This window comes from Conger conger, chromosome 12 (assembly GCF_963514075.1).
Source record: "Conger conger chromosome 12, fConCon1.1, whole genome shotgun sequence".
Lineage (NCBI taxonomy): Eukaryota > Metazoa > Chordata > Actinopteri > Anguilliformes > Congridae > Conger > Conger conger.
In genome coordinates, this window is record NC_083771.1 from 25,676,212 (window position 1) to 25,690,919 (window position 14,708).

General features: G+C 46.7%; 1 protein-coding gene across 3 annotated transcripts in view; it reads left to right on the forward strand.

The window, feature by feature from the left end:
- Positions 1 to 12,619, forward strand: part of LOC133141727 (tenascin-like) — a 59,753-nt gene extending 47,134 nt beyond the window's left edge. For 2 of the 3 annotated variants that reach the window (XM_061262393.1, XM_061262394.1), the window contains 12 exons: positions 1,908 to 2,180; positions 4,021 to 4,143; positions 4,331 to 4,480; positions 5,003 to 5,122; positions 5,360 to 5,503; positions 6,171 to 6,301; positions 6,481 to 6,613; positions 7,648 to 7,799; positions 8,529 to 8,625; positions 8,949 to 9,110; positions 11,119 to 11,282; positions 11,983 to 12,619. In XM_061262393.1, coding sequence (XP_061118377.1) covers positions 1,908 to 2,180; positions 4,021 to 4,143; positions 4,331 to 4,480; positions 5,003 to 5,122; positions 5,360 to 5,503; positions 6,171 to 6,301; positions 6,481 to 6,613; positions 7,648 to 7,799; positions 8,529 to 8,625; positions 8,949 to 9,110; positions 11,119 to 11,282; positions 11,983 to 12,093 — 1,760 coding nt within the window. In that variant the 3' untranslated portion in view covers positions 12,094 to 12,619. The remainder of the gene's footprint in view (positions 1 to 1,907; positions 2,181 to 4,020; positions 4,144 to 4,330; positions 4,481 to 5,002; positions 5,123 to 5,359; positions 5,504 to 6,170; positions 6,302 to 6,480; positions 6,614 to 7,647; positions 7,800 to 8,528; positions 8,626 to 8,948; positions 9,111 to 11,118; positions 11,283 to 11,982) is intronic. The other variant, XM_061262396.1, reaches the window with a different exon arrangement.
- The last annotated feature ends 2,089 nt before the right edge of the window (positions 12,620 to 14,708 follow it).

A 14,708-nucleotide genomic window follows, 5' to 3' on the forward strand; every position in this document is an offset into this window, starting at 1 on the left:
TTTTTTTAAATATATTTAATATTATCAAAGACCGTATACTGACAAACAGCCAATAATGCTGTTGTTCTGGTGCAGTGCAAGGGCAGGTTCCACTAGCACTTTAAAGCACCAACATAATTAAATGATCCATTTGGCATATTATATGCTTCCTTAAAACCCTTTACTGGCAATTATGGGCAGGCAATTTAAGCATCTAATGAGTATCAGTGTTTTTACTGAGAGTTTTGAGCCAAAAATCAGAGACGTAAAATAAATGGCAGGATATGCTTTAGCGGAGAAGCCTCAACACACCCCATTTTCCTCTTCAGTGTCTTACCCTGTTTTTCTCTCGCCAAATGCAAATGGGGTCTAATTTCTCTATTTCATAAACAGAATGCGATCGCTCTCGCTTTTGCTTTCCTGCTTTCTCCTTTCTTCCTTTCTTCTTTTTACAGCGAATAAAGGACAACAGTTCTGTTGCCTCCGCAAAGTATGATCAAGCAGCCTGCTTCCCATGTTTTAACTGTGCTTTCCTTCAATTGTCTTGGTACTGTTGCATGTCCAGGTGTCAATAAATGTGGCTAGCTATTGTATCTTAACAGCTGCATAATCCTATGTTGATCCTAGGAGTAGGGCACTGCCAGGCTCACGATCAGCAACTTTTACGTTTTGTCTTTTGATGTTTTAACACTGATGCCAACCTGAGGGCTATTCTCTGAAATACTGCCGAAAAGTGAAACTTATGTCTCACCGGCAAACTAAAGTTAATTACTAAAAAGAATTATGCCTTAGAAAGAATGGCTATTTTCAATTTCCCCAAAAATGTTACCCAGAGAATAGCCCTCGGTTCCCTGTCATACTTGAACAAAAAATTGTGACACATTATTAACTCCAGTCAAAAGGAAACACAGCGGTCTTAACACAGCTTTTTTATGAGATGGCAGCTGATACACTCAGTTACCAGTTACAAAGCAATACTTTTTATTTCACAATTAGAAAATTGAATGTCAAGAGGATTGCTTAAGTGCATGCGAGCTGGGATATTAAAATGCCTGCTTGTTAAAAGGGATAGTTCACTTGCTGGAGTTTTTGATAGTTTTAACGTGGCTATACTTTCAATTAGCCCAGACAGTTTTGGCTGGTATAGGGGCAATTGAGAGTTGATTGTGTGTGTGTGTGTGTGTGTGTGTGTGTGTTGGTACACATATGCAACTTCTGAAAGGACAACATCACTGTACACGTGTCTTTGGTGTCACATGAAGGACTACTTTGGTGTTAGAAATCTGTGACCAACTTATACCAACTTTTGTAAAGATGGCAGGTCATCAGAAAATGTAAAATACAACTAGGTGATGGGCTGTCATTGATGACTATTGTAAATTCAAATACCATTGTGTGAATTCATACCTGTAGGCTATACCTAAAAATAAGGTACTGTAGGCTACAGCCCAGCCTTAATCTGAAATATCCTTCACCACACAACAAAACTGTTCGGGCCAGTCGAAAACATAGGCTACACTAAGAATGAAAAAAGTAAATAAATTAACCCAGAAAGGGAACCATGTCCTCAAGTTGCATTTTCTTACCTTACCAGTAATGGCAGATTGAGAAGCAGTGGAGCAAGTTCTTGTGAGGGGGCTTGAACTCATCATATTAACTGTAATCTTTAAAACCAGTAATGTCAACGTACTGGACAATCCCGCCCTCAGTTTTAGAAGTCAAAGTTCAATTGTTCTACTGGCTCTCATTGTGCCCAAACTAACGAAAAGATGAGTTAACGTTTAACCATGGTGCTGGACGCTGGCTTACAGTGTTTCAACTGTTTTATTGGCCAGTTCATCTCGCGGCTAGCTCCTGGTACTTAACACTGCATTACCCAAAAAGTCCCCAAAGGACGGCCAAAAAAAGACTATTCCCTTGTCATTCAGAAGCCGAACCGGAAGTGGAACACCTTTTCGTTTCGGACATCACCACGGAAGGTTTCCGCCTGGCCTGGACCGCCGAGGAAGGCGCCTTCGATACGTTCGTGATTAAAGTTAGGGATTCCAAAAGGCTAGAAACCCCGCAAGAGCACGTCGTCTCCGGCGATGAACGAACCAAAGTCATATCGGATCTCACTGGCGGAACCGAGTATGAGATTGAGTTGTACGGAATCACCCTGGAGTGGCGATCCCAGCCCATAACCGCTGTAGCCAGAACAGGTATTCCCCCCCTGCAGCAACGCCTCTGTCGAACGGAAGGAAAACGGTTCAGTACTGCTGGATGCACATGTTTTTATTACTAACGTCAAATAGGCGTCAAATAGTCAAATGTCTGAAAATGAAAGTTGCCTGAAATGCTGGTGTGCGAACACCTTACTGTGTCGTGTCAATGTTACACTTGTCTTTCTAAATGTATGCTAATTACTAAACCTGTTAACAGTTCCATGTTTTTATTTCTGGAAAAAGAGTCGAGATTTAATCTGTTTGTACCACTAATATTGCATTGACTAATATTTGATTGACATGCCCATGTTATCTTCCTTGGGAACTAGCTGTGTTCATGTAATTCCCTACTGGCTTTGGTGCCTCATGCCATGTCTTGTTCAATTACCCCTGAATGATTACTCTTGCCCTGTTTATTAGAGTATGTCGTCCTCTTGAATTAAATATATTGCTTTTCTGTCACAGATTCCTTGGGGGCATATCACAAAGTAGGATTACTGAGTTAGATGGATAAGTTCACGGAGTAAAACCCAGAACCCTTCCAAATCTGGAACATGGACTGAAGTGAAAACATCTGTTCTGGGTTTTCCTTGGTGAACTTCAGCTAACTCAGTAATCCTGCTTTGTGATATACCCCATGGGTTGTCTGTCTTTACCCTGTGGCCATTGACTATACTCACAGGATTCTGTCTGCATTGAATGTTGGAGCCTCTTCTTTTATACTGCTGCCTGATGAGGGGGGAGGGGATGGGAGGTGTTGTGCTTGTATCTTTTGCACCTAAAGCCTGGTTCACTCTTAGCGACTGTTTCAGTTGCTGTCAAAGTAGGCAGTTAAAAGTTAACGACAATTCTTGGCTTGCCATCGTGATGGTGTGCACACTAGGTCATCGGAAACAGATAGAATTTTATGAGGACTCACTAGCCCAATTCTTAATGTGTAATCTCAAATTTAGCAAATCTTGAGGAAACAGGTTAGCTCAAAAAGGATTGAGAGTGCCAGAATGCAGTCATTTTGTGCCCATTCTGTTTATCTTCCTCTTGAGCTCAAACATGTTTGAAGAAATCTTGGCTGCCTCGACTGATTGGGAGTTGTCGGGTTTGGTAAAATTGGGAGTCTTATCCCCTTTCACACGAGAGGGTAATTAACCCTGTCCATCGGTCCATCTGACTCCAGCCGGCCTGACTAGAGTTGGGCTTAAAATTGGGGGAATGTTCGACAAGTGTGAACCAAGATTTAGGTTTAGGTCCAATCTCAGCTAAGAAGAGCTGATGTGGGCGCAGTTTTTTGTTTTGGCATAGCACTAAGACACCTGATCCTTCTTTTCAAGGTCTTGAAGATGACCATTAGTCAAATCACTGCCTTAGTGCACCCACATCGGCCCTTTTCAGATAAGATTTGACGCCCCTGTTTGTTTTAATCTTGAATCTCTGGCATGTTTTGCTCATTTAACCTCCACTGGGTGTGGTTAAATGGTGTGTGCTCTCTCTGTTCCTCAGCAGCCCTTAATGTGGAGGGATCCAGTACCTTTTTCCTCTTCCTGATAACCACCATCTCATTACAGTTTTAACGTTTAACGGCGTATCTTTGTGGTTTGAAAAATGTGGAGGTTATGCGCTGAAGGCAGATGTGCTGCGGGTGTGCTGTATTTCTAGTCGATTATCCTGAAGGTGTTTGTTTGCGAGTGCGTGTTTGTGCTTGACATCAGTGCTTTGTGTGTCATTCTGGTTTAATTTCATCCCCGCTGTCCGAAACTGTTTGTGCCTCGAGGAGAGCAGGCTGGATTTCGGACGAGTTGTAATTTCCCGCCTGTGCCTCTGTAACGCTCTGCTGCTCCAGGTGTGGGTGCTCCGATGGACGTCAGCTTCTCCGACGTGACAGACACAACCGCCAACGTCCTCTGGACCATACCCCGGACTCGAGTGGACAACTTCCGGGTCTCCTGCTCCCCTGCCGAAGGATGTGAGCATATAATAATAATAATAATACAATAATAATAATGTAATAATTATATGATTTATAATATAATCTAGAACAAGCAGAATGTGTACTTAGTGTTTACATTTCTGACTGTCTTGCGTGTATTGTGATCGCTCTGTCTTGCGCGTGTTCTGATCGCTCTGTCTTGCGTGTGCGGGTTTTTCTGCAGCTTCAGGGGTCCCGATACTTCTGGCGGTAGACGGGAGTGAGACACAGACCGGGCTGTCGGGCCTGATCCCAGGGATGACCTACCTGGTGACCGTCGTGGCTGTCAGGGGCCTGGAGGAGAGCGAGCCAGGGGCCGGCAGTCTGACCACCGGTCAGTTTCCCTACACGCACACGCACGCGCACACACACGCGCACACGCACACGCACCACACGCACACGCACACGCACCACACCACGCACACACCACACACCACGCACACACGCACACACGCACACACGCACACACGCACACACCACACACCACACACACACGCACACACCACACACACACTTCAACACAAACTCATTCACAGGCAGCCACTGTTACGCACATGCACATTACATTACATTACATTATTGTAATTTGGCAGACGCTCTTATCCAGAGCGACGTACAGTTGATTAGACTAAGCAGGAGACAATCCTCCCCTGGAGCAATTCAGGGTTAAGGGCCTTGCTCAAGGGCCCAACGGCTGAGCGGATTTTATTGCGGCTACACCGGGATTAGAACCACCGACCTTGCGTCTCCCAGTCATTTACCTTAACCACTACACTACAGGCCGCCCTGCACAAAGATTATCATGATCTTGTATGTGTATGACATACTGCCTGACTGTGTGCTTATCTACCACCAGCTCTGGACAAGCCTACTGGCCTGAGGGCCATCAATGTCACTGACTCCGAGGCCCTGCTGCTATGGCAACCGGCCATCGCCACCGTAGATGGCTACGTCGTCACCTACAGTGCAGACGCTGGTGAGTGCCGGGCTTCGCCTGCCCATTTGTGCTCATTGAGGGATGAGGCCTGACCCTGTCAATAATACTCCTTACGGGCCAGGCCTGGTGGTCCTATCAACGTCCTGTTGGCAGTGGTCCCAGGTTTTGCTCTAACCCTAAACCCTAAGTTTGGAGCCCCCCCCCGCTCCGTATGAGAGTGTGCGATGCCTTCGTGCGTCGTGAGGTGACCGTGGTGTCCTGTGGTGTTTGCGGCAGTGGGCCCGGTGATGGAGCAGGTTTCCGGGAACACGGTGGAGTTTGAGATGAGCTCCCTGGTGCCCAGCACGCAGTACACCGTCATGGTCCACGCAGTCCGTGGGGCGGAGAAGAGCGGAGCTGCCGCCACTGATTTCACCACTGGTGAGTCCACCCTGCTGTGTGTGTGTGTATGTGTGTGTGTGTGTGTGTGTGTGTGTGTCTGTGTGTGTCTGTGTGTCTGTGTCTGTGTCTGTGTGTTCATGCATGTCTACGTGAATGTGTATCTGTGTACCTTTTGAGGGTATTTTTGTCTCCTGCGTTTCCACCCCCCAGGGTGATGTTTTTAACAAATGTTGCACATCATACTGTAGCTGCAGTATAATCTGCCATTTTTGTTACCATAGCAGTGTTCTGAGAGCTAAGCATCATGGGTAACAGAGATTTATGTTGGGATTCTGTGAAGCCTAAAGGAATGGCATTGTTTTCAGTGAAGTTGTATTTAAAAAAACTAGGCTAATTCTCTGCCCCTATCTCCATTCTTGAATACATCAACTGAAGTTAAAAACACAACAAAATACCTTTATTTCATCCTGGAAGGTTTGTTACAAGTTCCAAATTTGATATGTATGTTTGAAAGGATTCACTGCAAATTCCAATAAAAAAATCTGTGTATCTGGATGTTCTGCTTTCATTTGCTTAAAATGATTCGTTTAAAGTTACGAAAGAATATATACATATATGTTATAAGAGAGCTGTTTGATAAATGACTAGCACTGGTAATATTTGACGGAACAGCCCTTTGAACTCTCACTCCTGACCTCTGACCCAGATTTGGACGGCCCACGAGACCTGGCGGCCAGTAATATCAGGCCAGACAAGGCCACCCTGACCTGGGCCGCGCCCCGCTCTGCCATCACCGGCTACACCCTGATCGTGGAGTCTGCTTCTGGCTCGCTCCTGGTGAGAGCCCCGTCTCACTCCACCGGCTCGCTTTCTGATTGGCTACTCTGAGCCACACTGCTCTGTCATTGGCTCCTGTAAAACACCTGGTCACCAAGTGTCTTGTGTGTTTGTGTACGTGTGTGTGTGCGTGTGTGTGTGTGTGTGTGTGTGTGTGTACGTGTACGTTGTGCACACAGGAGGTGCCTCTGGGCCCTGAGGAGACCTCGTACAGCCTGTCCAAGCTCACTCACTCCACAGAGTACACAGTGAAGCTGCAGGCCATCGCTGGAGAGAGGAGGAGTCAAATCATTAGCAGCGTCTTCAGCACCCGTGAGCCCAGCACACCTCCGCTGCTCTATCACTCCTCTATCACTCTGCTCCTTCATCTATCACTCCTCTATCACTCCTCTTTCACTCCACTCCTCTATCACTCCTCTATCACTCTGCTCCTTTATCTATCACTCCTCTATCACTCCACTCCTCTATCACTCCTCCCCTCTATCACTCTACTCCTCTATCACTCCTCTCCTCTATCACTCCGCTCCTTTATCTATCACTCCTCTATCACTCCACTCCTCTATCACTCTTCTGTCACTCTGCTCCTCTATCACTGCACTCCTCTGTCCATTCCCTCTGTCACTGCACTCCTGTCCATTCCCTCTCTCACCGCACTCCTCTGTCCATTCCCTCTGTCTGTCACTCCACTGTTTGTTTGTAGGCAAACAAACAGTGTCTGCATGTATGTGTGTGTACTCCAGGATATGTGCACAGGAGATGGACAGATCTTTGTTATCGTCATCTGCTGTCCTTCACAGATTTTATTTTTCATTACATTTTTAAATCACAATAAAATACAAAGGGAAAAATACATTTTACAGCACTATTCCTACATATAAAAGTTGTTCCCAGAATCCCAAAAAGTGCTTTAAAACTCTCCCTTTCCTCTTTGTGTGTGTGTGCCTGTGTGTGCCTGTGTGTGCCTGTGTGTGCCTGTGTGTGCCTGTGTGTGCCTGTGTGTGCCTGTGTGTGTGCGTGCGTGTGTGTTTGTGCGTGTGTTTGTGCGTGTGTTTGTGCGTGTGTTTGTGCGTGTGTTTGTGTGTGTGTTTGTGCACGTGTGTGTATGTGCGCGTGCGTGTGTTTGTGCGTGTATTTGTACTTGTGTTTGTGCACGTGTGTGTATGTGCGCGTGCGTGTGTTTGTGCGTGTGTTTGTGCGTGTGTTTGTGCACGTGTGTGTATGTGCGCGTGCGCGTGTTTGTGTGCGTGTTTGTGTGCGTGTTTGTGCGTGTGTTTGTGCGTGTGTTTGTGCGTGTGTTTGTGTGTGTGTTTGTGCGTGTGTTTGTGCACGTGTGTGTGTGCACACAGTGGGTCAGCTCTACACGCACCCTAAGGACTGTGGCCAGGCCCTGATGAACGGGGACTCCCCCTCCGGTCTCTACACCATCTACATTGGGGGAGTGGAGAGCAAGCCCCTCCAGGTGTACTGTGACATGACCACGGACGGGGGCGGATGGCTGGTGAGAGACCGCATGGACCTCAGCTACCACTCTCAACCTGCACGTGCACGACAGTCCACCATAGAGAATGCATGTACACTACTGTGCACTACTAACGTCTTAGGGATCTGTATAACATTCTGTACAGATAAGATTCTTTCAAAAATAATTCAATGAAAGGTCCGAAATAAACGTACTGTACATTTTACATTACATTTGAGTAATTTGGCAGAATAGTTAAAAACTGAATCAAATCAGTATTTTTTGTGACCACCCTTCGGCGTTAAAACTGCATCACTTCTCTGAGATAGCCAACGCTGTCCTGCAGTTCTATAAGACAAGCAGCAGGTTGTTCCAAGCATGTTGGAGAACTTGCCACAGTTCTTCTGCAGTTCTTCTTCTGTGGAACCGCTGGGTTCCTATTGGAAACCTTTTTTGTGCAGTGGTGTGAAATGTAATACCTGCATTAATGATAATGTTATAGTAATGATAATAATGCATGATATGTGTATTTTATTGCATGGTCATACAGGCAGTAAATTTGGCATGCCTTTGTATTTTTACTTGTAAGGCACATAAACGTGAATTGATACACACACACACACACACACACACATACACACACACGCATACACAGAACAGAATATATGCTGCTGTATAGGTGTTTGTATGAACTGAGGGACTTAGTGAAATGGTTGTATTGCTGTGCCCCACCCTGGGGTTTGAACCTGTAAACCCTCGTCTCTGCAGGTGTTCCTCAGGCGGCAGGACGGCAAAGTGGAGTTCTTCAGGAACTGGAGGAATTACTCCAACGGCTTCGGCGACGTGAGCAGCGAGTTCTGGCTCGGTAAATCCTTCCTTCCTTCCCCCCTCCTCTGACCCCCCCCCCCCTCCTCTGACCCCCCCTCGTTCCTCTGACCCCCCCTCGTTCCTCTGACCCCCCCTCTTTCCTCTGACCCCCCCTCGTTCCTCTGACCCCCCCCCTCGTTCCTCTGACCCCCCCCCCCACTCCTCTGACTTCACTCTGACCCCGCCCCCCCCACTCCTCTGACTTCACTCTGACCCCGCCCCCCCTCACTCCTCTGACTTCACTCTGACCCCGCCCCCCCTCACTCCTCTGACTTCACACTGACCCCGCCCCCCCTCCTCACTCTCCGCTCCACCCCTCAGGCCTCGGCAACCTCCATAAGATCTCCGCGGCCGGTCAGTACGAGCTGAGGGTGGACCTCCGCGACCAGGGAGAAGAGGTCTATGCCCAGTACGACAGCTTCAAGGTCAACGAGCCACGTGGCCGATACAAGCTGAACCTGGGCGAGTACAGCGGCAATGCAGGTACGCCCGTCTCTCCGTACGGAACACACAAATCACATCCCTCAAAACGCAGGTACGCCCGTCTCTCCGTACGGAACACACAAATCACATCCCTCAAAACGCAGGTACGCCGGTCTCTCTGTACGGAACACACAAATCACATCCCTCAAAACGCAGGTACGCCGGTCTCTCTGTACGGAACACACAAATCACATCCCTCAAAACGCAGGTACGCCCGTCTCTCTGTACGGAACACACAAATCACATCCCTCAAAACGCAGGTACGCCCGTCTCTCCGTACGGAACACACAAATCACATCCCTCAAAACGCAGGTACGCCCGTCTCTCCGTACGGAACACACAAATCACATCCCTCAAAACGCAGGTACGCCCGTCTCTCCGTACGGAACACACAAATCACATCCCTCAAAACGCAGGTACGCCCGTCTCTCTGTACGGAACACACAAATCACATCCCTCAAAACGCAGGTACGCCGGTCTCTCTGTACGGAACACACAAATCACATCCCTCAAAACGCAGGTACGCCCGTCTCTCTGTACGGAACACACAAATCACATCCCTCAAAACGCAGGTACGCCCGTCTCTCTGTACGGAACACACAAATCACATCCCTCAAAACGCAGGTACGCCCGTCTCTCTGTACGGAACACACAAATCACATCCCTCAAAACGCAGGTACGCCCGTCTCTCCGTACGGAACACACAAATCACATCCCTCAAAACACAGGTACGCCCGTCTCTCTGTACAGAACACAGGTACACCCGTCTCTCCGTACAGAAAACACAAATCACATCCCTCAAAACACAGGTACGCCCGTCTCTCCGTACGGAACACACAAATCACATCCCTCAAAACACAGGTACGCCTGTCTCTCTGTACGGAACACACAAATCACATCCCTCAAAACGCAGGTACGCCTGTCTCTCTGTATGGAACACAAATCACATCCCTCAAAACGCAGGTACGCCTGTCTCTCTGTACGTAACACACAAATCACATCCCTCAAAACGCAGGTACGCCTGTCTCTCCGTATGGAACGCACAAATCACATCCCTCAAAACGCGGGTGCGCCCGTCTCTCTGTACGGAACACACAAATCACATCCCTCAAAACGCAGGTACGCCTGTCTCTCTGTACGGAACACACAAATCACATCCCTCAAAACGCAGGTATGCCCGTCTCTGTACAAAACACACAAACTGTGTCGCTCAAAACGCAGGTACGTCCATCTCACCGTACGGAATGCAGGTACACCTGTCTCTCCATACAAAACACACAAACCGCTTCGCTCAAAACGCAGGTACACCTGTCTCTCTGTACGAAGCGCAGGTACGCCTGTCTCTCTGTACGAAGCGCAGGTACGCCTGTCTCTCTGTACGAAACGCAGGAAAGCCTGTCTCTCTGTACGAAATGCAGGTAAGCCTGTCTCTGTACGAAACGCAGGTATGCCTGTCTCTCTGTACGAAATGCAGGTAAGCCTGTCTCTCTGTACGAAACGCAGGTACGCCTGTCTCTCTGTACAAAACGCAGGTACGCCTGTCTCTACGAAAAGCAGAAACCGCATCGACACACCATACCGCAGTTAGACTGAACCTGGGCCGTATGCATAACCCTGCATTTTGTTTCTTTTGGTTGAAGATTTCCGTAAATTCCTCTTCCCTTATATGTTTCTGTTTATTATATCAGTTAATCACTATATAATTTTGTGAAAGATTAGTTATGTAATTTTTTATTATTTGTGTAATTGTTTTTGAATTTACTATTCAAATTCAATTATTTTTGTGTATTTTATGTCCCTTTGACAATTGAGTTACCTGATAATGTCTCCACAGACATTCCAATAAAAGTTAAAAAACAAAAAAACAATACATATATTTTTTTCAGGACAAACGTAGCTGCGGTTAGACTGAGGCTGGGTTGTACTGGGTTGTATTCAGTTCTGCTCTTGACCTGCGGTACGTTTCTTTGGGGCGATGAGTTCAGATCCTCTTTGGCTTTCTTCTCAGGTGACTCCCTCTCCTACCATCAAGGCCGGCCCTTCTCCACCTACGACAACGACAACGACATCGCCGTCACCAACTGCGCCCTGTCTTACAAGGGCGCCTTCTGGTACAAGAACTGCCACCGCGTCAACGTCATGGGACGGTACGGTGACAACAGCCACAGCAAGGTAAGGGAACATCGCGGCCAGGCTGCCAGCCACTGTAAACAGCATGCGTACACTCAGTGAGCGCTTCACTAGGTAGACCCGGACGCCAGCTTGTTAATCCAAATATTGAATCAGCCAGTCATGTGACAGCAACTAAATGCATTAAAGCATGTCAACGTGGTCAAGGGGTTCAGCCGTTGTTCAGGCCAAATGTCAGAATGGGGAAGAAATGTGATCTAAGTGACTTTGACCATGTAATGATTGTTGGGTCCAGACAGGGTATTGAGTATCTCAGAAAATGCTAATCTCCTGTGATTTTCACACACACTAGTCTCTAGAGTTTGCAGAGAATGGTGCAAAATACAAAAAAACATCCAGTTGAGCAGCAGTTCTGTGGACAAAAACATGTTAATGAGAGAGGTCAGAGGAGAATGGCTAGGCTGGTCAAAGCTGACAGGAAGGTGACAGTACTGCACATTACAACAGTGAGCATCTCTGAACATCCAACGTGTCAAACCTCTTAGTGGATAGGTTACAGCAGCAGAAGACTTAAGTCTTAAAAATATGTCCAATAAATACTGAATCAGGTGCTCACGGAGTGTATGCGATAGCCTCTGCAAAGCTTATTTCTGCGGCAGTCAGCCTGTAAACATCATTTCTGCGCTGTGACCGGGCTCTAAGCCGCTAAGTTTGACCTAAGGGCTGGTCTCCCTCTCGACAGGGTGTGAACTGGTTCCACTGGAAGGGGCACGAGCACTCCATCGACTTTGTGGAAATGAAGATCAGGCCAGTCAACTTCAGAAACTTCGAAGGAAGACGGAAAAGATCATAAAATGGCCTCCCCGCAAGACCCCTTCATCATGACCCGCCCAGCCAAGACCCTTCATCATGACCCACCAAGACCCCTTCATCATGACCCACCAAGACCCCTTCATCATGACCCGCCCAGCCAAGACCCCGCAAGACCCCTTCATCATGACCCACCCAGCCAAGCCCCCTTCATCATGACCCACCGAGACCCCTTCATCATGACCCACAAGACCCCTTCATCATGACCCACCAAGACCCCTTCATCATGACCCACCAAGACCCCTTCATCATGACCCACCAAGACCCCTTCATCATGACCCACCAAGACCCCTTCATCATGACCCGCCCAGCCAAGCCCCCTTCATCTTGACCCACCAAGACCCCTTCATCATGACCCGCCCAGCCAAGCCCCCTTCATCATGACCCACCAAGACCCCTTCATCATGACCCGCCCAGCCAAGACCCCGCAAGACCCCTTCATCATGACCCGCCCAGCCAAGACCCCTTCATCATGACCCACCAAGACCCCTTCATCATGACCCGCCCAGACCCCCCCCCCCCCCCGCTGCAGTTGCTGTGGACCTGTACTGCACAGTGAAAAAAAACAAAAGTACTGTACACACACACACACACACACACACGCACCAAAGAAAAAGGCCTGCTATTGGGCTGAGTAGAAGCAGTGATCCTGAATACGCCCAGCAGAGGGTGCCACTGAGTCACACGCCCGTGGTTTTAAAGGTATTTTTACTGCCATTTGACCTGTGCGGTTTACTGTGTTCCTACTACAAGGGCGCCTTCTGGTCCCTACTACAGCCAGTCACAATCGTTCATTCTGGGGGCAACATCCGTTTGCACAGTGGGTTTAAGCATTTTAAAGTGTTTTATTTTAGTCTCCCCATCAGTGCCTCTCCACAAACTAGCATCTTGTTTTCTGAAAAATATGATTTTTATTTAAATGTAACTATGAGCTGCTATTCCACAAGACCCAGGCATCCTTTGGAAAGTCTTTATTTCAGCTGCGGCGTTAGATCCGTTCAGCTTCTGTCCTCTTCCACAACACATCTCCTTTCTTCTCCATCTTCTCCCCTCCTCTCTGTTTGAGAGAGTGGGGGATGTATTTTATTAATGAAATCATCTGCTAAATGGTCCTAACAGCACACAGCAGGGACAGAGGAAATCTAAAATAATTCTTAAGTCTTATTCCTTCTACAGAATATCCAAGGCAGGACCTGCTACTCAATTATAATATATCAAAAATAATGCACGCTGACCGGTACATTTTTATTTTTTTAACTTTATTTTTTCCTTCTTTTTTATTTTTATTTTTAAATGTGAAACAAAAATTTTAAGGAAGTTTAAAATAAATGGATGGTGCTTCCATTTTTTTTTTAATGAAAGTTTTTACTCAAGAAAAAATTAAACTGACTTGGGAAAAAAGTTTTGTCCCTTGTGAAGATTTTAAAAAAGAAAATGGAATTAGAAGCTTGTAAACTAAAACTAAAAAGAAACTAAATGTATATATTCCACCAAGTAAGAACCACGTCTTGGCCTATCAGTCCTCTTAGTTTGGATGTTTCGAGGGCATAAAGTTTATATTCTAATGGGGAAAACCCTCGTAATATGAACATTCCAGTAAGACATGACTGGTGACCTGTGTAAATGATGTCACTCCCATTTGCATTTGTTGTTTATAACTGAAATTAAAAAAAGATGTTTCTCTGTATCCCTTAATAAAAACAACCTTTGTTTAATAATGTCTTTATGCCAAATGTGTATTATATTACGTATAATATTTATTGATATTATATGTATTAATATCTTCTGCTCTACTACAGCACGCCATAAAGAGTCATCCCTGATAATCCACAGTACATTTAAGCGTTTGGCTATGGCTCACTGCACAATGTTTCATTAAGGGCAGGTACTACAGGTGAATGGGGGGGTGGAATTCCTTTCCTCCAATCAAAATTACATTTTATATTTTGAATTTGGACACAATTGCAAACATTTTCAGCATTATACCTTGTTTATGTTTTTAGGAGTGGTAATGTACAAACCTACAGCATAACGGTACTGGTCGGGTAGCTGCTGATCGGGATGCTCAGCACGTAGAACAGCGATCCTCGAATCCCAATCCGGCCCTGGTTTTCTTTCCACCCAGGTATTACCTAAACTATTAGTGCTGCTGATTGGCCAGACTGTCTTCACACCTGACTTCCAAATAAAGGGAGGGTGATGTTTGAGTCTGTTTGGAATTTATATGAGAAAAATATGTTTTGTTTTAAATAAAGTTAACATATTAGTGCTCCTATTTCTTCGCTGTAGACCAGGGGTGTGTCAAACTGAATTCCCAGGGGCTGCAGTGTCTGCTGGTTTTTGTGGTTTCCTTTCAATCCGCTGTTACTTATGGCCTTGAGAACAAAGTGTGTGGATTATTTAGCCAATCAGTGACTACGGGTGCTGAGAACAACGTGGAAACCTGCAGCCACTGTGGCCGTCCAGGACTGGAGTTAAACCTGCAGACACTGTGGCCCTCCAGGACTGGAGTTAAACCTGCAGACACTGCGGCCCTCCAGGACTGGAATTGAACCTGCAGACACTGTGGCCCTCCAGGACTGGAGTTAAACCTGCAGA